The 23,024-nt window shown below is 37.4% G+C and overlaps 1 protein-coding gene across 4 annotated transcripts in view; it reads right to left on the bottom strand.

Annotated features, from left to right (window-relative positions):
- Window positions 1-240: 240 nt before the first annotated feature.
- The window catches only part of LOC106873852 (uncharacterized), a 146,491-nt gene continuing 123,707 nt past the window's right edge, over window positions 241-23,024 (bottom strand). For all 4 annotated transcript variants that reach the window (XM_089339145.1, XM_089339146.1, XM_089339147.1 and 1 more), the window contains 17 exons: window positions 22,579-22,806; window positions 21,227-21,382; window positions 16,812-17,040; window positions 15,795-16,150; window positions 14,850-15,401; window positions 14,343-14,458; window positions 13,110-13,346; window positions 11,855-12,429; window positions 11,243-11,382; window positions 10,913-11,135; window positions 10,236-10,377; window positions 9,138-9,312; window positions 8,483-8,647; window positions 7,888-8,039; window positions 6,872-7,019; window positions 6,432-6,529; window positions 241-5,768 (listed from right to left, as the gene is read on the bottom strand). In XM_089339145.1, coding sequence (XP_089195271.1) covers window positions 4,509-5,768; window positions 6,432-6,529; window positions 6,872-7,019; window positions 7,888-8,039; window positions 8,483-8,647; window positions 9,138-9,312; window positions 10,236-10,377; window positions 10,913-11,135; window positions 11,243-11,382; window positions 11,855-12,429; window positions 13,110-13,346; window positions 14,343-14,458; window positions 14,850-15,401; window positions 15,795-16,150; window positions 16,812-17,040; window positions 21,227-21,382; window positions 22,579-22,806 — 4,952 coding nt within the window. In that variant the 3' untranslated portion in view covers window positions 241-4,508. The remainder of the gene's footprint in view (window positions 5,769-6,431; window positions 6,530-6,871; window positions 7,020-7,887; window positions 8,040-8,482; window positions 8,648-9,137; window positions 9,313-10,235; window positions 10,378-10,912; window positions 11,136-11,242; window positions 11,383-11,854; window positions 12,430-13,109; window positions 13,347-14,342; window positions 14,459-14,849; window positions 15,402-15,794; window positions 16,151-16,811; window positions 17,041-21,226; window positions 21,383-22,578; window positions 22,807-23,024) is intronic.

Consider the following 23,024-nt stretch of genomic DNA (forward strand, 5'->3'; position numbering starts at 1 on the left):
TTCCTTGTGCGTTATCCCAAAACATATATGCACATGCATATATACATATGTGTGTGTATGTAACAAACAACAACAAAACTGCTGCCATTACAAACTAATTTCTTGTTCATAAGGTTTCACCATATTTGTAACATGTCCAGAAAATGTTGTCCGCTGTGCTCAAAAATATTGTTCAGCAAGGCATGAAAGATCCAGCTTCTCCTCTTCACCCTCTGATTTACTATTGTTTCATTGAGTTGATTTTTGTTTGTTTTTTTTTTCCTTAATGATTAATGAATAAGAAGACTTGTGTGTTCTTTTTTTTAATGACCAACAAAAAATAATGATAATGGCTTTAAATTTTGGCACATAGCCTGAAATTTTAAAGGAAGGGGATAAATCGATTACATTGACCCCCAGTATTTGACTGGTACCTTATTTTATCGACCCAGGATTTGAACTCAGAACATAAAAAATCAGAAGAAATGCAGTTAAGCATTTCGTCCAATGTGCTTACGAGTCTGCCAGCTCACCACCTTAAAAATTAATAAAAAATCAATTATAATGATAGACCCTTAAATTCTGCATGTACAGATTTTTGAGTGACAATATTGACTTTAAAATGTACAGCTTTCAAACAGATTGAGAAAGGAGCAATTAGGAATCCTCCCAACCCAAAAACTGAACCTTGGGATATAACCTATTCAATACTAATCTGTCTGAGACTCTTCCCTGCTTCTACAATACAAACTTGTTTTAAAATTATCTAAACTGAAACCTTCCATCAAAATTCAATGTTAATTTATTTTCCAAACACCAGTTTAATTAATGACTGTGTTATTTTATTTATTTATTTTTTTGTTTTACTAAACTCTTCATTATTTACAAAATTAATTGAAAGGGAAGATATGCTAACAAAATGGTTAAGAACATCAGACAAAGAAACAACAATGAAGGATCTACGCAGTTGTAGAAATAACAGTCAAACTTCCCTCAAATCACACACACCACAATCTTAAGAACATAACAGGACATATTAGATAATGTGGTTCTAGATGTATGCCAAGTCTACCAAAGAATACAAATAAAAGAGGGGTGGTAATAGTCACAGCTGGAATGCTTTTGATCATAGGTGTCTTCGCAATGAGAGTCTGACCTAAATTAGTTTTAAGAGGGTACTCTAAGATATCTTTGGAGGTGGTGTATTAGAGTTTGTTTTAAATTGTTTTGAGATATGTCTTTTGTGTTTTGATTTTGTGTGTGTGTGTGTGTGTGTGTGTCAGTTTAAATGATCTGATGTTTGACCTTTGATTTTAAAATCTGTGGTTCTAAAACCGAAAAGTCCAAATGATGGAATCTGATGCATAAAGACAATTGAAATGGTTCTGTATTAAGGCGTTTAGCATCAGTCCCTGAACATCAATGACTGCCTTTTAAGGTTGAGTCTTAGAAATACATCGGTAATGTTCTGTTACACTTACAGCTGTGTAGTACAGCTCCCCAAATACTCCTTCTATCATGGCCATATAAGACAAGGCACTGAATGCGCTACTAACTGTTGCCATATAAGATAAAGCATTGAATGTTCTAACTTCTGTCTATGTCAAGGCACTGAATGGGTCTCTGTCATATAATGCAAGGCACTGCATGTTCCACCAGATCCATATAAGGCAAGTCTTTCAGTGTTCTATCAATTAATGCCATATAAGGCAAGTCAGTGTTCCAGTTATTTCCATATAAGGCAAGTTTATGCTACAGTTACTCCCATATAAGGCAAGTCACTGAATATGCTCCTGATCGTCTCCACATAAGGCAAGTCACTGACTTGTTCTACTAATTATTTCTATAAAAGGCAACTCTGAATGTTCTGCTTTGTAAGCACAAATAAGGCTAGTTTCTGGGTGTAGTGGGGTGAAAAAATGTGATAAAAATTTGATAAGATTTTCATGAAATTTAGTTGAAATTCTAAGCTAAAATCAAAAAAGTGAATTTGGTATTTTTAAAAAGAAGTTGAACTTTAGAAAGCCTACACTGTCACCACTACCAGTATACTCACTGCCACCACCACTTCTAATTAAGATTTGAGCGACTAACAATTTGTGTGAATAATAAAAATTAGGCTTTTAATTTATTAAAAAAAAATTTAGGTTCACTGTTATTTTTTTCTTAATTAAAAAATATTTTTTTGTTTAATAATTCAATGGGTCCAATTAATTAACTAATGAACATTGTTCATTAATTAACTAGATCAAGTGTTTAAAAAAGAATAATTAAAATAAAGGAAAATAATAAATATTCAAAGACACTGTTGAATAATATTCCAAAGAAACTCGTCATATTCCTGTCAAACAATTCCCTGCCCACCACCATTGAATATTTAATAAATAACCATTTTTTGAAAATTAAAAATAAATATAAAAGTAAACCTAGCAAACCCTCTGCTTTTTCTCTTCCACTCCCCAAAACAAAGCCAATGCAAGACTGACCATCCCACTCTCTTTCATGGTCCATAACCTGCTAGAAATAGCAGCCTAATATTTTTTTTTTAATCAAAACACTATACTGAAGTCTTTAAAACAGAAAAATTAAAATTTATTCAGATAATGTGGCTCTCGATACACTTTGTCTAAATATAAGTTGGGATGGTCATGGCTGGAATATCTTTGATCATAAATCTGTTGGACCAGGACTGACCAGAAGCTACACGACAACAACCAGGTAAACTATACACATTATAAATGGAACGATGCAGTAGATATGTGGTCCTAAATACATTGTAACTGGAAAAAATTAAATCACACAGTTTGATTGTAGGTCTTAGAATAATAACAAAATTCTTCAGTCTTAAGAAGCAAGGTTTCAATCTCTTCTTTCTCCTTCTGTGATGGTGGTGGGGTTTATCTAGAGTCAGCGCTGAGACAGAGATGAATAGTAGATGATGTTGTTACCTGAATTCTATTTTTAATTAATTAAAATTCTATGGTTATTTCCCATGTCTTTCTTGATTAGAACTGTTCATTAAGCTAATGATCCTTTCCCCTCATTAAAGATGTGATTTTAAATTTCTTGGCACACAACATTAAGCATGTTAGCACTGGCCTTAACTTTTAGTTTTCTTGCAGAGTGTGCCCCTAAGAATTTTTCCTCACTTAGTCCTTCTTTGCTACTCTGTAATTTAGCTTGTTAGTGGAGGTAGGGGGCTCTTTAGCCCAGTCAGAGACAAACACTATAGCACCAGCTGCTACATTAAAATGGTTCCAGTCCATGCTGTAAAATGGTGGGTGATAGGAAGAGCAGCCAAGTGTAAACACCATGTGAAAAATTCTTTGGAAAACCTTAATTTGTGTACATACACACTATATATATTAACATATAAAAACACCTTTGCACAAATGCTTGAAGATTCTGTACATTAAGAAAGGTCATTGTACACTCATATGAATGATCCATGAAGGTACAGAGAAGCCTTGAGACAGCTACTGCTCTATTGTCTTTGGGACCCATTTCAACCAATATTTAAACAAAACACACACAAGACTTATATTCATCAAGATGACCGATTCAAAGGAACGCTGTCAGGCCACTTAGAATAAAGTACTCAAAGCAAAATTTTAAATCCTTAATTATGAGTTCACCAAAGCCCTTGAGCATCCTTTTCAAAGTACTCAAGCTAAACTATATATTCCGTTGAACTCAAAGTCAAGGATTAAAAACGTGTGTGTGTGTGTGTGTGTGTGAATGTATTTTGTTTGTATATGTATGTATATACATACATAAATGCATGCATGTGTGTGTGTGTGTAATTTCTTTTCTCTCCTCACAATCTACTGATGAATACAGTCAAGCCTACAAAGCTTTTGCACAGTTGACTGTACAAAACTTTTTGAGTCTGGATATTATAATCCTGTTCACTTTACATATGACAAATATATATATTACACTAGTAATGTGTGTGTAGTAAAACACAAGAAGTAGAACTCAATAGATGAGTGTATATAATTTTAAGTGACTCAAGGGATGCAAGCTTTGTGTATATGTATATATTTGTGATTATACACATACATATACACAGACACACACATATATACATAAATATATACATAAATATACATATATATATATACACATACACACATATATACACATGCACATACACACAATTAGTGTTTCCACCAAGAGTGAATGTTTTCTAAAAAAACAATGAAAATGAATGGTAGGCTGTATGTATATTCGAGTATGGAGAGGAAGCTGGTAACCCACCCCACACAAACATGATTTCATAATAAAGTATCTTTTTGTTGTTGTTACTGATGATGATGATCATACAGTTATGGTAATGTTTCTTCTACATAAAGGCGTGAAGTCAACATCTGTTTTAGTAGTAGTTTTGTTGTCATAGTAGTAGTAGTAGTAGTAATAACAACAACAGTTTAGTATATTACTACACCTGCTCACACTGTTATAGTAGAAGTAATAGTAATAGCAGTAGTAGTAATAAAATTGTAGCAACTGCTCCCCACTAATATTGTTTATATGTAAATAGCATCAGTTAAGCGTTTCGTGTTTCGGTTATGTGTATGATGACTGATGGTCTGAATTGGACTGGCGTCTGACCAGTCAGAGTTAGATGATAGGGGTGAGTGAGGAGATGAACTTGACCACTGACCAGGAGATTCAGGCGACGGCGTTAGGTAGTGGTCTGGTGGGACTGGCTGTGTGTGCTGCATGGGGGCTTCCATGCTGACGTGACTGTGCTGTGAAGGAGGGGTGGGGTACTGTTCAGGGGCGATTGGATGTGGGGCGGTCACTTTTTGACAATGGGGTGTATCCGAGTGATAGAGCAAACCAATGCTGTCTCCACCATTCCCTCCGCCACCAAATGTGCAACTCTCGTGCTGTGCTGCCCTGTTCATTTGTGCATGTTGCTGCATCGCCTGCAGGTGTGTTGGTGATGTTGGCAGGCTTTTCGGTTTTACAGGTGATGGCACATTGCATGGAATTGGTGCAGGACCTGTTTGCTGAGGGACTACCTGCACCAGGTGAGGGGGCATTTGTTGTGGAGGCACTTTCTGTGGTGGTGGTGGAGGTTGTTGCTGCTGTTGCTGCTGCTGCTGCTGCTGTGGTGGCGGCAATGGTGGTGGTCCCTGCTTAGTCACCTGGGCAGATTTGAACCAGTTGGGCGACATGTCGTAACTGTGGTTAGGTTTGGCATAATGTGCACGCATAACTGCTCTTTCTAGATAAACAGGGTCCCGCTCTGTGTCCATATTGGAGGTCATCACCAATTGACCTTGACAAGCACCCTGGTCAAACTGAGACATCACATCAACAGGCCCACCAGGGGAAGAGTGCATATTCGGTGGTGATTTAGTCGTAACCAACATCTCAGCATTTGTGCCACCATTCACGGTTGTTGCTTCAGGCGTTTTCTTCTTGCGGGAGCGAGGTTTTTGTGCTGGTACACTGTTTGGCTTTGTGGACTGGACATCTTTGCACTGAGGATTGTTCTTGGTTGATTTACGTGGACGCTGTTTCTGTTTCGATGATTGCACAAAGTTCATTGATGGTGGGGAAGGGGCAATGTTGTTTGATACTTGCATCGTTGGCGAAGTATTCAACATGTACTCTTCGAGCAAAGTAACTATGTCATGGTGCAACTTCTCAGCAGCCATGTCCTTTGGTAGTCTATCCATGTGATCTGTAATATCTCGGTTGGCATGGTATTCCAAGAGTACTTTGGCAGTTTCATAGCCTCCTTCTCGGGCAGCGAGGAACAATGGAGTTTCATCCTGAAAAGACAAAAAGAGAATTGTTCATAGAAAAAGATTTGTCATTATTGTGAATCAAAACAGTTTAATGGGGGGGGGGGTGCAACGATAGGACAAATGACCAGTTGTCATGTGACCACAATAATCATGTGATCAGCTGAACTTCTAGGTTCTCTCATTGGTTGTTGTTCTCTGGGTCACATGACAGAATAGAACAGTCAGTGAAAGAGTTTCTGTGTGACAGGTGGTGTTCTATCACTCATAGTTCTGGAGTAAGAGTACAATGATTGATAGCAAATGAATATTGTGTTTGAGAAACAAGAGTGTCACTGTCGACACTGAACTAATATCATGTCTGAAAGACAGGAGTACAACAATTGACACTGGACCAAGTCTATGAGTATCAGGAGTACAGTAACCGACATTTCCTTGGGGAATGTCTAAGCATGTAGGGAGAAGAGTATGAGCAAGAGTAGGGTATATAGGGGCAAGTTTAGAATACATAAGAGCAAGAGTAGAGATGTAGGGAGCGAAAATAGAGTATGTTGAGGTAAGAGTAGAGCATGTAGGGGCAAGAGTTTCAAAACCCATCATAGCTCAGCACCTCATCAACCCAACCAACTGTGATGAAGAGTGAGAAACAGAAGTACAGGAGATTAAAGAAGAAACAGCAATGATACATACCTTGTTATCCTGTGCATCTCTGTTAGCGCCATGATGGAGTAGAACCTTTGCTGCAGCCACGTTGTTTACTGAAGCAGCCCAATGGAGACTAGTTTTTCCTGAAAAGATGACAAATGAATACATAAATAGCATGGAACATGGATGTTGAATGATGATGATGATGACGGAGGACATCCAATTGTAAAAACTATGCAAAAGCTCAAAACATAAAGGCAGACAAAATGCCGCTAGACATTTTGCCCAGCATGCTAACAGTTCTTCCAGCTTGCCACCTTGAGAGAAAGCCATATATTGAGGGCCTGTCCTCTGCAGGGAACCAGAAGGCAAAATGTAGGGTCATGTGCTTTGACACAGAGTCAAATGTTCTGGTATTTGAAGGAATAGGTTTAACAGCATCATCATCATCATTTATAGTATATACTAAGTAAAATGTCTCATACCTGAATCATCAGCAGCATTTATATCAGCGTCGGCATTGATGAGGTCTTCCACCATTCTCTCGATGGCCAGTCTTGTAGCCAGAATCATAGGGGTTGTACCACAGTTCATGCGGGCATTCAAATTTGTAGAACGGTTTCTCAGTAAAATCTGTCCAAAACATGGAAAGTAAATAAATCTTAGATTGTCTATGTACAAACTACAACATATACATTAGCAATAGCATCACAATTGTACACCCACATACTACAGCAGTAACGTCACAGTACCACACAGTACTTCACCATGTGTACTAAATTCTTTGTTATATTTAAAATTAATTGAAAGAAACACAGAGCATCTCAAAATAAATATGGTAACAAAAGGCTTAAACCAAAGAGGGAGAGAGCGAGAGTGACTAATGGTTGTTGAAGCCATTAGTAATAGCAGCTAAATCTGCCTTGAATTACACCATGTAGTTTTAAAAAACACAGGAAACTGGACATTGTTGTAGTGAATAAAAAAGACAGAACATGTATGATTATTGACATAGCATGCCTCGGTGACAACAGAATCAATGTGAAAGAAGAAAGAAAAATAAACAACTATGACAATTTAAAGTGGGAAATACGAATATTGTGGTCAATGAAGAGAATAGACGAGATACCAATAGTAACTGGTGCAGTTGGAAGTATCATCACTTCACTACCAGCATGACTGAAAAAGACTGGTGCAAGTGTGAAGGTAGAACACGTACAAAAATCAGCATTGCTTAGAACTGCAAGAATTCTTCGCAGGGTCCTTGAAGCATGACCAGTAAATGAATGACACCTTAGTCTGCTGGCTGGGGACAGCTGACACTTTCCATCATACCCAGCAAAATATGCTGTGAGTTTTCATAAAATAATAGAATCCTAGAAATATCATAACAGGCAGCATTGTCAAATATGGAATTCCTTTAATCATAAATCTGCTGGAACCAGTTTGATCCAGACACAAACAGCATGATGTGAAAATACAAATTTTTATTTCCGCTCACCTGGAAGACACCCTGTGCGTCAGCAGATACCGAAGTATGGAGTGGAGTCCTTCCTGTACAATCTTGGGCATTGGGATCAGCTCCAGCTTCCAACAAGATTTTAGCTGCATCAGCTCTGGCATAACGAGCAGCCAAATGCAAAGATGATTCACCTTAAACAAATAATAATAATAATAATAATAATAATAATAATAATAAATCACAATAATAATAATAATAATAAACATGCATATGACTGTGTGGTTAGGAAGTTTACCTGTCAACCATGTAGATTCAAGATCAGTTCCACTGTGCAGCACATTGGGCAAGCATCTTCTACTATGGCCTTGAACTGACCAATGCTTTGTGAATAAAACTATCAGGTGGAAATTGTACGGAAGCCTGCTCTATATGAGTGTGTGATGGTGCATGGCTTACTGATTAGGGCATTTGGTGTACAATAAGGTCATGAGTTCTATTTACAAGAGGCACATTATTTCCTTGTGTATGACACTTTATTTCATGCTGTAGACCAAATAATCAGTGATGTTTGTTAACAGTCCTCTGCGCATGTGTATGTGTGTGTGTGTGTGTGGTTAGTGAAACATCTACAAACCTGTACGGTCAGTGCGGGCATTAATGGCAGCTCCTTGCATGAGAAGATTTGTTATGATACCAGCTGATTTATCTTCAGACTCGCCTTCACCAGATATTTCATCATCTCCATCGGTGTCCAGTCCTTGGCCTCGGAACGATGCCAACATGAGTGGCGTAAAGCCATCTGTGAACAGAAATATTTGGAGAGTTAATATCAAAGGAAACAGCTTCAAAAGAAATAGTTCAATAAAAATTAAAAGAAATCATTATTATTATCAAGATGGTGAGCTAGAAGGATTGTTAGCACGTCTGACATTTCCCAGACTGTTTCCTTCTGAGGATGGGCCTTTGCACCTGAAATAGGAGTTTTTGTAAAACTTTCTGCATTGTCAGAAGCTTTCTTATTTTCCCCCCTTTTCTTTCTCAGTAAAATAACTGTCATTATGGTATTTGGAACATAAGTTAACTTGAAATTTTTATGAAAGGTTTTAATTTAGATGATTTTTAAACGGGAAGTTTGTATCATAAAGCTAGGTGTGATCTTAGATGGGTTGGTTGTCAAGAGGATTAAATAATAATAATTTGTAATTTTGGTCTTGTAACTTTTATTATACATGCATAATAACAAGTGAAAAATTCAAATGAAATCCAATAAGTGTTTTGAATTAACTTACCGGGTCCTCTGACATCAACTTCATTAGAGACATGCTGATCATCTCCCCGTGGAGGTGTCAGGGCAAGAATTGAACTAGGTAAGTTAGCGGCATCGAAATGTCGCTGAGTCCACTGCCGTGTGTCTGTCTGGTCAAATTCCAAATTGTCATCATTTGATTCACCAATTTCATCCAACTGGAGGAGAAAAATAGAGAAAAAGGAAAGATGAGAGAAGTAAAAACAAAGCCTAAATTAGACCTATAATTAATCCTCCCATAATTAACCCTCCCACCTGCCACTAAACAAAAAATATTTTTTTAAATAATTCAACTAGAGATTAAAAAAAAATCATGGATGTTGGGTAATAATTGAAAGAGTATGATCACAAATACAAGCATCTGAAATGGGGTTCTTCCAAAGGATCTCTGGAGTAATACTATTGAACAAGGTGCATGGCATGGAGATCAAGGAGTCTCTCCAGGTTGAGCTGCTAGTCTCTGCACTGGAAGATCACAACTCTATGGACATGGGATTAAAATGTCACAGTAAAGAACTGCAAAATGGATTCTTCAAGCCAAGCCAACTGGCAAGAGACTTAGGGGTAGACCACAAGCAAGATAGTTAGATAATATCCATAGTCGTCTCAGTTGGTCGTGTTTGGCAATCTAACTGGAAAATGTAACAGTAGTTGCTTCTGATAGGACCCCATGAAGAAGGAGCCTAAGGACTCTACCCAACAATCCTCCCAGGTATAGTGAGAGGAGAAAGCGGGTGGAAATTATTAAGTGTGTAATTGGAATTTGGTAAGCTCAGAAATATCCTGTTTCTAAAGGAATTGTAGTAGTCCCTCCAGTGTGCAAGCAAAGCAAGTAGTAAAATCATGAGTAAATTGTCATTCTTTAATGACTATAACTCTCTAGATCTTCTCTTCCACTGAACCTGCAAGCTTCATTCTCAAATGCCCTTCCATTTACACTAATGTCCAGTCCCTGTTTTTTTGGTACCACCTCAAGTATATCTATCTTCTATCTCCACTGTGTTTCCCCCCACCTCTATTCTGATATTCTGGTCACCACAGTCCAATTTGAAACCCTGTTGGCTGAAAGCTGTCATTTTACCTTGATTCTTTTACATTGATGGTGGTCATTATCATCTATGTCCCACTGGTCAGTACTTTGTGGAGTTGATCTGTTGTCGTTGGCATCAAGTTTCAGAAGAGATGGATCAAACTGAGGGTAATTACAAGCTCTTGGGAGATTCCTGGAAGTGATTTTAAAATAAATTGGTAAAAAGAAGTAAAAAATATAATTCAACAATTTATATCTGGAACGTTTTTAGGCACAGGCATGGCCTTGTGGTAAGAACTCTACTTCTAAAACACATGGTTCCTGGTTCAGTCCCACTGCATGGTGCCTTGGGTAAGTGTCTTCTACTATAGCCCCAGACTGGTTTTGATAGATAGAAACTGAAAGAAATCAGTTGTGTGTGTGCATGCACACATGTTTGTGTTGTATATATGTAGGCATATGTGAGTATGTTTGTGTTGTTTGTATGTAGGCATATGTGAGTATGTGTATGCACACCAGGAAAATGTTTAGCAGTATTTCGCCCATCGTTATGTTCTGAGTTCAAACCCCACTGAGATCAACTTTGCCTTTCATCCTTTCAGGGTTGATTAATAAGTGCCAGTTGAGTACTGGGGTTGATATAATTGACTTACACCCTACCCCAAACTTGCTGGTCCTGTATCAAAATTTAAAACCGATATTTGAAGAATTCCTTCATTTGTACTTACTTCATCTCTTCCCCATCGGGCTTACGGCGTGGGATGTGTTTCGATGTGTCCTTGCCAGATCGTATACTTTCAAAGAATCCTTCAGGGAACCAGGTGACACCTCGGGTACGCTTACGAGACATGACAACCACCAGCAGGATGATGATGCCCAACACACAGACACAAGAAACCACAATGTAGACAAGTTTGAAGGGTGTGTTAGGTTCTTGAGTGCTTTCTTCAGCTGAAACAGGAGATATATACATTGTATATCTTTTGCTAAAGGACACACATACGCACACACACACACACACACACACACACACACACACACATATATCTTATACTTACTGTCAATCTTGTGGATATCAAAGTCAGGCTTCCAACCATGCCGCATTTTTTCTGCTATGAATTCAGCTGCCCTGCTTGTGTTATGGAAGCATGTGCTGCCCTGACATTTCCGATTGTCAATTTCAACAAACACTTTTGTCCTGGAGGAGGAAGAGGAGAAAGTAGAGAATGCAAAAAGAAGGAAAATAAATACTAATGTTAATTAAATAATAAAAATGTTTTCTTCTGATACAAAGTTTTGCATCAAAAATATTTAGAAATATTCCATGCAGGCATGCATCTATAGAGATGTATTCACACCCATGCTAATGTCATCATCATCATCAATGCCATCATTTAACATCCGCTTTCCATGCTGGCATGGGTTGGACGGTTTAACTGAGGGCTAGCGAGCCAGAGTCTGCACCAGGCTCCAATCTGATCTGACAATGTTTCTACAGCTGGATGCCCTTCCTAATGCCAACCACTCCAAGAGTGTAGTGGGTATTTTACAACAGACAATTGGAGTATGGTCAGCTCCATGTCAAACAATCTAACCCATGCCAGCATGGAAAATGGATGTTAAAAAATGATGATGATGATAATTTTTTATAGAAAGACTGTTTTACTTACCCTCTAACAACTGCAGCTCTACGTGAAAGTCGATGGTCTGTACGGAGCAGTTGAGTAATGTACCGTTTCACTAAGTTCACCTTGTTATTTGCCTCCTCATCTTGGTACCATGGATAAATCATATAATTCCCATCCTCGCCACGCTTGAGTCGGACCACGGTTTGTAAGAGTGCACCAAGTTGCCAAATGAATTGGGTGGCACTCTTCCGAAATGTCTCTGGAGGCACAAGAACGATGAGTACCAGTGTTCCGACAGCTAAACTTTCTTTGTTCTTATCGCAGTCTAGACCATCCCAAAGACATTCTTCATTATCACAGCCTTTGTCGCACATACCATTTCCATAGTTTTCCGAGCAGTATGCTTTATAGACAGGGTTACAAGCAGCTTGTTTGTCTTTGCAGTCAAATCCATCCCACAGACAATCTTCATTGTTACATTCAGAGTCACATTTGTTGTCTTGGAAAACGTCCCAACAGAACCGGCCGTTCGACTGCTTCTTACAGTTCTTGAATGGGAAGATTCCTTTGGAACATTCCATGTTGTCATACTTACAAGCATGGGAATTGCATTCAGCCTTCAATTGTGTGGAAAAAAATATATAAAGAAAAAACAAAAATCAATATTGAAATACATATACATGTTTACATTATACACATGCGTAAATAACAGTGCCTATATAAAAAGGTATTAAGGCGGCAAGCTAGCAGAATCATTACCACACCAGGTGAAATGCAAGTACCAGTTGAATACTGGGGTCGATGTAATTCACTTAAATTACTGGCCTTGCACTAAAATTTGAAACCAATATAAAATGGTATTTCAACACATTGCACAAAGGACATTCCCATAACTTTATCATTAACAAAGGTGAAATATTTTCCTTCCCCTTTCTGCTGGCTTTAAAAAGCAAAGGACAACCAAGTCAATGGAACACTGGATAAGAAACACCAGTTTTGCTCTGCTTACTCTTTTCCTATCTCTACAGCCACCAGTGTCTTTTTCATAACATATCATTACATTGACAATGCTTAAAGAGTGGTGGACACTTTTGTATGTCTCACAGTTTGGCAGCTCAACATACAAAGACAGAGTGAAATAAAAATCTTACTTGAAAACAAGTAAGGGGTTTGCATCATGTTGCAACTCACAAGGTTAAACAACTTCTAAAGAACACTGTTATAAAGCACATTGGACACACACACAAATACACTCTCCTCACTATATTGTAAATTTTGCAGTGATTTTTCTACTCACATCACAACGCCTGTTGTTAGCCTTCTCCTCACACTTGCGGTCTCTGCACAGTTTATTCTGCTGATCAAGGGTATCATTGAAGCTCTTTCCGGTGTTGTTGAACTGGCAGTAATTGCCTGAAGTACCAGGTACACAAAGGCATTTCAAGTACTTACGACTGTCCAGGATGCAAGTGCCTCCATTTTGACAGGTCATCTTGTCACAGTTGGGGTGTTCACAGAATGTTCCAGAATAACCCTATATTCAGAAATACAACAAAATTTTTTTTTTAATTCAGAAAATAAATGGCTTATACATTGAAAAAGAGTTCTTGTAAATATGATTTTTAAAATTTTAAGGATTCAGATTTTTATGGTGCTGGTGCCACATAAAAAGCATTCAGTCCATTCTGTAAGGTAGTGGGTGTTAGGAAGGGCATCAAGCCGTAAAAACCCTGCCAAAAGAGACAATGAAGCTTGGTGCAGTCTTCCGTCTAGCCAGCCCCTGTCAAACCAGCATATATATATATATATATATATATATATATATATATATACATATGTACAGGAGTGTGTTGAAAAGTTCCTGGCTTTAAGGGTATTGCAAAAGGCTTGGTTGGAGGCCCAACCTTCCAAGTTCTTTTACAGGGCTTAAATTCACAAACTTATTGCAGCAGTCATTAAGTTTTTCTGAGAGGGGAATATGTTGAATAAAATCACAACTGATCCTCCTGAACATAACCCATGCCGGAACCTTAACGGATGCTACTACTCTGGGGATGATGGTGGCTAAGAGATGGTTGCACATTCCTCACAAACTTTTGAACTCTCAAACCAGGACTCCACCACTTCACTAACAGAGGCAGTTTTAAGTGGTCCCCTGGGACCAAATCACAAGATGCTGAGTAAATGAACAGACAAAAAATTTTCCACATCCAGGATCATCTGGTTAAGTTAGCAAACTACATCCATTGTCATGGTGTGCACAGCGGAGATATTTCAGCTGACGAAAGGCCAATGTGACAAAAAACCCACACCAGACATTTATGCCATATTGCTCAACTGGGATGTCTGGCATGCAAGAGTTGCATTGGTCTTGGGCAAGTCATCTGACTGGATGATAATAATAGTTACTTATATGATGAGTAAGGTTTATATTTTTGAATAACTGATGAAAAATAAAAACAATGGTGAGAGAGAAAATAGAACAGTTATTACGGTGAGACAAAATGGTGACAAAGCTAAAACAACGTACCGGTTCACAGTTGCAAATCCCTTTAATACATATGCCCCCATTTAGGCACTGGTTAGGGTAACATTGGGGATTGGTAACACAGTTCTTACAAGGCACATTTGTTGAACAAGTTTTGCCTAAATAAACAGAAAATAATAATAATAATAATAATAATAATGGTTTCAAATTTTGGCACAAAGCCAGCAAGTTTGGGGAGGAAATGAATTGATTACATTAACCCCAGTACTCAACTGGTATTTATTTTCTTGACCTGTAAGGATGAAAGGCAAAGTTGACCTTGGCAGATAAGCATATATGTGTGTGTGTGTGTGTGTGTGTGTGTCTTGTTTTCCCTTTCATGTGTTATTTTCATTTATATTGTTTATATTATATATGTAACGTTATGAACCATCTGCATTGATATTATTATAGCTATGTTTATTAATATATATCTGTATGGGTGTACTGTTCCTGTGATTTTTATACAAATTCATTCACTTAAAAATAGAAAAAAACGTAATTTCTCACCTGTGAAATCTTCCTTGCATTTACATTGAAAATCATTGACCAACTGGATGCAGTCTTTTGTGCCAACTGGATCGCAAGGTCTGTCAAGACATTCGTTGACATCACCCTCACATAACTTTCCAACGAAACCCGGTGGACAAATGCAGGAGAATCCATTGACCTTTTCCTGGCACGTCCCACCGTTGTGACATGCTTTCTCATAGCAGTCAGGCAGGTCAATTTCACAGAGTTGACCATTGGTACCTGGAGGGCATGAACAGATAAAATCGTCAACCAAATCATGACACGTCCCACCGTTCAGGCAAGGGTTCTTTGCACAGTCGTTGACATTCAGCTCACAGTCTTTTCCTTGGAATCCACGAGCACAGTTGCAGTTGTACTGGTTTACCATGTTGATGCATGATCCACCATTCTGGCAGGGAGCAGTGGCACATTCATCGATGTCGGTCATACAGTAGCTTCCTTCAAATCCTGCAGGGCACTGGCATATGTGACCATTGTTTGTGTTGATGCAGCGGCCTTTGTTAGCACACAGCTTGTCTGTGGAAACACCTAAAGACAAAGAATGAGAATAGAAATAGATGCATGGATGAACAAAGAGAGAGAGAGACAAACAAACAGATAGGTAGGTAGGTAGGTAGATACAGAGAAAAAGAGAATGGGAGAGAGAGAGAGAGAGAGAGAAAGTGGAGAGATATGGAAACAGAAAACAGACAAAGTGAAAGCACGGAGATATGCAGAAAGAGAGAAAGGAGAGACAAGCATAAAAAGAAGGGGGACAGGTGTTGAGTGTGAGGAGGGCAGGAAAAAGAAGTAGGAAGAGAGAGAACGGGGACAGGCATACAGCATATGGGAGCAGCAACACATGGAAAATAAAAAGAAACAAGAAAGTGGAAGGAGAAAGGGTGATAGGTGAGGGAGAGACATAGACAGAGGTAGTCTTACCTTTTCTTTTTGCAGCAACTTCACATGTTGTGAGGGGGACATCACAAGTTTTACCCGTCCAGCCATCCTGACATTCGCACCTGAATTCATTAGCTTCTTGTTTACATGTGGCACCATTGTGACATGACTGTCGCTTACACCAGTCAATAACCTTGGAGCAACGTGGGCCCATCATGCCATATGGACATATACATATGTAGGAGTTGTTTCGATTCTGACAGGTTCCACCACTCTGACAGGGGCTGGAGTCACAGGCTCTGATCAGTGTTTGGCAGTTGGAGCCTGTGTAATTTGCAAGGCACTTACATCTATATGTGTTGACCCCATCTATGCAGGTTCCACCGTTCAGACAAGAGCTGAGGGTAACAAACAAGAACAAAAAAAAAATGATAGAAAAAATTTACCCCAACAAGAAAACACAAAATAAAATTACTTTTTTTTAAAGAAATTTGTGTGAGTTCAATCCCACTGTGCAACATCTAGGACAAATGTCTTCTACCCTAGCCCAGGCTGAAAAATGCCTTGTGGGTGGATTTGGTAAATGACCATCCTATACAAGGGGGTGCTGAAAAGTCCTTGACTTTAATGGTATCACAAAAGACCTCGTTGGAGGCCCAACCTTCCGAGTTCTTTAACAGGGCTTAGAAAAACTGAAGGACCACTGCAATACGTGTATGAACCTGAGCAGTGTGTGTGTGTGTGTGTGTGTGTGTGACTATGTAAGCATGTGTGTCTGTGAAAGTATGTGTGTGTGTGTGTGTGAGAGAGAGAGAGAGAGAGAGAGAGAGAGATAGAGAGAGAGAGAGAGAATACAAGTGTATGAGTATATGCACATGAATAAATACAAATGTGTGTGCATGTATGAATGTGTACATGAATGAATATATATTTGTGTGTTTGATAATTCACAGTAAATTTTGAGGGACGTAGATATATATATGCAACTGTGTGTGCATGCATTCAGCATGTGTGTGTGCAAGTATGAATGCACACATAAGAAAAAGAAAGAGCATTTACCTCTGTGTGCAGTCGTTGTTGTTTTTGTTGCAGTGGCGACCACTGAATCCTGGTCGACAAGTGCAGGTGTAAGAATCGACGTAATCTTTGCAAGTAGAACCATTCAGACATGGATTCGAGCTGCACTCATCAATGTCCTTTTCGCAGAGGCGACCACCGAAACCTTTTGCACAGTGACAGCTGAACGTATTCACACCGTCACTGCAGGTACCACCATTTTGACAGGGGGCTGCAAAGGAAGAAGCGGATGGTGGTGAAAAACACTGTAAAAACCCAGTTGAGAATCATTGAAGTAGACAGAAAGAAAGATGGGATGGTCATAGGCAGGAACACTTTTGGTAATAGATCTGTCAGTTCAGGATTTCCCTGGAGCTAAACAAGAACAATGTCCTTGGATAATCAAACATCCCCACCCTACCCCACCCGCAAACTACACCTCCCCACCACCACCTCACCCAGTCATCCCTTACTCCAACGACTCCCCACTCCTATATACCCACACACACACTTTATACAGAGTCAGTTCCCTTGGGTTTCTGGCAGTGACAAGAAGTCATTAGCAGAGGTCATGGTTTACAAGATGACCTCTCAAGTAGGAAGGGTCAACATTAACAGTCCTTAACAAAGACAACCAACACAAGTACTTAGGTGACCAATAAAAAGTACCAGTGGTGGTGGAGTGGGTTGTGTCTCAAAGGGCCCTGAAAACCTAGAGAGAGAGAGAGAGAGAGAGAGGCTCCTTACTAAGCAAGATAGCAGGAACTGAGGTTTTTCACAGACATTGGTGGTGCACGATGATGATGATGATGACGATGATAACAATGATGATGGTAATGATATGATGACACTGATTATGACTGATAGTTACAGTAACGAGAATGGTGGTAGTGGTGGTGATGATGATAATGATAATACTAATGATGATGGTGATTTAGTCAGCTTCCAGTAACAGAAACATCAAATAAAAATAAAAGTTTTAAGTATAAAAAATATATGAGAAAAAAAAAAAAAGACAGCTGAAAGTTTCAGAGAGGATATGGCTCTTGGTTGAAGTGGAATGGGGGACTACTACTACTGTAGTAGTAGTAGTAGTAGTAGTAGTAGTAGTAGTAGTAGTAGTAGTAGTAGTAGTAGTAGCAGTAGCACTGTTAACAAAACTACTGTCATCATCACTACAACCACCACCACTATCATAGAGGGTACCAATATCACTGGTACTACTACTACTAGTACTACTATTGTGACACTCCTTTTCTAACATTTTGCTCTGCAATAGCCTCTGTGACAAATAAAGAAACTACTACTACTACTACTACAACTGAAAATGGTGGATTGATAAAATTGGTTGAGCGTCAGAAAAAATGTTTGGGTGACACTCAGTTAAAAGCCCACCTTTGCATTCTCAGTTAGAATGCTGTCACTATCTGCCAACCTGCCTCCTGGCTATCCCTACTTCCATGATACAAACATGAATAGATTATGGGGCAATGCCAGCCCAGGTTACAGCATTCACTGCTCCAACAGAGGACACCTTAGAGTGACTGTTGGTGTTTTTAACACATTTTGCCTAAAGTGGGAATTCTTCCCAGCAGCACACAGCAATAAATACAGCCTTTGTACAGGCTAAATGTATCTGAAACATATCTGATCTGATCTCATCATCATCGTTTAATGTCCGCTTTCCATGCTGGCATGGGTTGGAGGATTTCACTGAGGACTGGCAAACCAGATGGCTGCATCAGGCTCCAATCTGATCTGGCATAGTTTCTACAACTGGATGCTCTTCCTAACGCCAATCACTCTGAGAGTGTAGTGGGTGCTTTTACGTGCCACTAGCACGAGGGCCAGTCAGGCGGTACTGGCAACAGCCACGTTCAAATGCTTTTTTTTTATGTGCCACCTGCACAGGAGCCAGTCCAACGGCACTGGCAACAACCTAGTCACAATATATAGCTTTTTAATATGGCTATAATTATATTTTTATATGTTTTGTAATTTTTATCTTATTTGAGAAATGAAACAATTGTTGGTTAATATGTTGATTAATTAAATTAATTTGTATCCATTATATCTCTGTTTTCTAACTCAATATATTCCATCTAGAAAAGAATATATTTTGATTTACTTATTAAATATTTCTAATTGTGTTTTTTTCTCTAAATTATATATTTATATATTGTGAAATTTAATTTAATTTTAATTTTGATAAATTAAATTTAATTGAATTTTTCTCTGTAAATTTGGATTTTTATCCCTAATATTATTATCATAATTATTTTATATTTCATTTTATAACTAACGGTTATTGTTTGTATTTAAGTTTCAATTTTTTGTTAGTTATAGAAATCATCTTTGAAGGATATCCTCATTCCATCTAGAAATAAATATATTTTGATTTTCTTATTAAATATTTCTATATGTGATTGTAGATTTTCATGGATGAATTCAATAATTGTGGTTTTTTTCTCTAAATTATATATTTATATATTGTGAAATTTAATTTAATTTTAATTTTGATAAATTAAATTAAATTGAATTTTTCCCTGTAAATTTGGATTTTTATCCCTAATATTATTATCATAATTATTTTATATTTTAATTTATAACTAACGTTTGTTGTTTGTATTTAAGTTTCAATTTTTTGTTAGTTATGGAATTTACATGTAGGAAAGAACCGCTGTTTTGGAATTCATCTTTGAAGGATATCCTCATTCCATCTAGAAATTAATATATTTTGATTTTCTTATCAAATTTTTCTATATGTGATTGTGGATTTTCATGGATGAATCCAATAATTGTGGGTTTTTTTCTCTAAATTATATATTGTGAAATTTGATTTAATTTTAATTTTGATAAATTAAATTAAATTGAATTTTTCTCTGTAAATTTGGATTTTTATCCCTAATATTATTATCATAATTATTTTATATTTCCTTTTATAACTAATGTTTATTGTTTGTATTTAACTTTCATTTTTTTGTTAGTTTTGGAATTCATCTTTGAAGGATATCCTCATTCCATCTAGAAATGAACATATTTTGATTTTCTTATTAAATATTTCTATATGTGATTGTGGATTTTCATGGATGATTTCAATAACTGTGGGTTTTTTTCTCTAAATTATATATTTATATATTGTGAAATTTAATTTAATTTTAATTTTGATAAATTAAATTAAATTGAATTTTTCCCTGTAAATTTGGATTTTTATCCCTAATATTATTATCATAATTATTTTATATTTTAATTTATAACTAACGTTTATTGTTTGTATTTAAGTTTCAATTTTTTGTTAGTTATGGAATTTACATGTAGGAAAGAACCGCTGTTTTGGAATTCATCTTTGAAGGATATCCTCATTCCATCTAGAAATTAATATATTTTGATTTTCTTATCAAATTTTTCTATATGTGATTGTGGATTTTCATGGATGAATTCAATAATTGTGGTTTTTTCTCTAAATTATATATTGTGAAATTTAATTTAATTTTAATTTTGATAAATTAAATTAAATTGACTTTTTCCCTGTAAATTTGGATTTTTATCCCTAATATTATTATCATAATTATTTTATATTTCATTTTATAACTAACATTTATTGTTTGTATTTAACTTTCAATTTTTTGTTAGTTATGGAATTCATCTTTGAAGGATATCCTCATTCCACCTAGAAATTAATATATTTTGATTTTCTTATAAAACTTTTCTATATGTGATTGTGGATTTTCATGGATGAATTCAATAATTGTGGTTTTTTTCTCTAAACTATATATTTATATATATATAATTTGCCAGTGCTGCTGGACTGGATTCTGTCCAGGTGGCACGTAAAATACACCATTTTGAGCGTGGCCATTGCCAGTACTGCCTGACTGGCCTTCGTGCCGGTGGCACGTAAAAGGACCCACTACACTCTCGGAGTGGTTGGCGTTAGGAAGGGCATCCAGATGTATAAACTCTGCCAGATCAGATTGGAGTCTGGTGTAGCCATCTGGTTTCACCAGTCCTCAGTCAAATCGTCCAACCCATGCTAGCATGGAAAGTGGACGTTAAACGATGATGATGATGATGATATATATATATATATATATATACATATATATGTATGTATGTATAGATAGATAGATACAAGGGAGGGCAGAAAAGTTCCGGGCTTTAAGGGTGTCACAAAAGGCCTGGCTGGAGGCTCAACCTTCCAAGTTCTTTTACAGGGCTTAGAAAAACTGAAGGACCACTGCAATAAGTGCATGAATCCAAGAGGGGAATATATTGAGTAAAATCATAATTAATTGATCCTCCTGTATTTTCTTTTATCCAAAGCCAGTAACTTTTCAGCATCCCCTCGTGTGTGTGTGTGTATATATATATATATACATACACACACACACACACAAACATACACTAAATATACTCACATGATAAGCACTCATTGTAATTAATTTCACAGTTCTTGCCAATATAACCAGGTCGGCACTGACATATATAAGAACCATTAGTATTTTGGCAAACTGCCCCGTTTTTGCAGGGTTGAGAGGAGGTGCATTCATTTCGGTCCTGTTCACAGTTTCGACCTGAAAATGAAAATAAAAATTTTTTTAAATCAAGATGAAAAAATGAGTCATGTTCTTTAAACAGTTTGGGTGCAATCCTGCCTGTCTGGGACTGCTGTTAGTTCTAAGATACCAAACTGCTTGAAGAAGCAGCTGGTTTTATGTTATGGCCTGGTTCCCCATCAGATATGGCAATGAGTGTTCCAGTTGATACAATCAGCAGAACAGCCTGCTCATGAAATTAACATGCAAGTGGCTGAGCACTCCACAGACATGTGTACTCTTAATATTTCAATAGTTCTCAGGAAGATTCAGTGTGACACAGAATGTGACAAGGCAAGCTCTTTGAATCATAAGTACAACTCATTTTTTTCCAGTTGAGTGAACTGGAGCAATGAGAAAGTATCTTGCTCAAGGACACAACATGCCACTGAGAAATAAATTCACAACCTTACAATTGTGAGCTGAATACCTTTGACACTAAATCATCTGCTTTCTTGGCTCTATGCTAAGAAATTGCTAAAAACCATTCCAGCCTCAACTGTTTACCAATTAGATTACTTGGTCAAATGCAAAGCTTTTTCAGTTCCATTGTTTTGAATCAATCATGCATTATCTCGTAGCTTCTTAATTTCAGTGATGTGATTGTTTATTTTTACAAAGACATTGTGGGTTCAATGTGAAAGGCTTGATTTAGATAGATACAAAATGGGTATGCCCAGTTTAAATGCTCAAAATGAAAACAACTTCTAGATTCCCACCATCCGGACAAAAGAAAGGAAAGGCAATGCCCATGATGACACCATTACAAGGCCTCTGGTACTGGTAAACGAGGAAAGAAGGTATCATCAAACCAGAGACCTTACCCAAGTACTTGCAACAGGGTGAACTCTGCTAAAAGTACCCAAGGTGGTGTTTTAAATAGGGTAGCAAAATCAAGTCTACCACCCAAGCAAGCAAGCCATGGTAGGATTTGATCTTGGAAAAAGTTCCAGCAATCCACCTCCAAAGTTTAGGATGTTTTTTTTTTTTGTGTCAAACCGCAAAAGAAAGCAAAGTAAAGTTGACTGCAGCAGGATTTGAACTTAGAGCATAGAGAGATAGTTGGCACAAGTGCCATGAGACATTCTATCCCAATGCCCTTATGACTGCCAATCCTCTGCATATGTTAATATGTAGTCTAAAACCATTGTAGGGTGTAAACAAAAGAAACTCACCATAATATCCAGGTGGACACAGACATTGATAGTCTGTATAACGATTAGTTGCTTCACAACTGCCATGAACACAAGGGTTTGACTTGCAAGGTTCCATTTTGGTCTCACAGTTTCTGCCAGTGTACGATTCATCACAATAGCAAATGTAGTGATTCATTTTATTGGAACATTTCCCATGGACACATGGATTACTGCTACATTCGTTTATATCCAGATGACAATTGTTGCCTATTTACAGAGAAAAATAGTCCAATATATATTTTTTTATTATTAGAATTCCATTTGAAAATTATCAGATTTTATTTTACCATTGTTTTACCATTTCCATCTTTCACCCTTCCCAAACATTCTTACAACCTTTACCCACCCATGCTCCCAGTTCTTACGTCTCCACCCACTTCCATTCACCCAAGGTTCACCCTGGTACCTCAACACAACTATTTTAT

This window comes from Octopus bimaculoides, chromosome 21, assembly GCF_046866305.1.
Source record: "Octopus bimaculoides isolate indiv1 chromosome 21, ASM4686630v1, whole genome shotgun sequence".
Taxonomy (NCBI): Eukaryota; Metazoa; Mollusca; class Cephalopoda; order Octopoda; family Octopodidae; genus Octopus; species Octopus bimaculoides.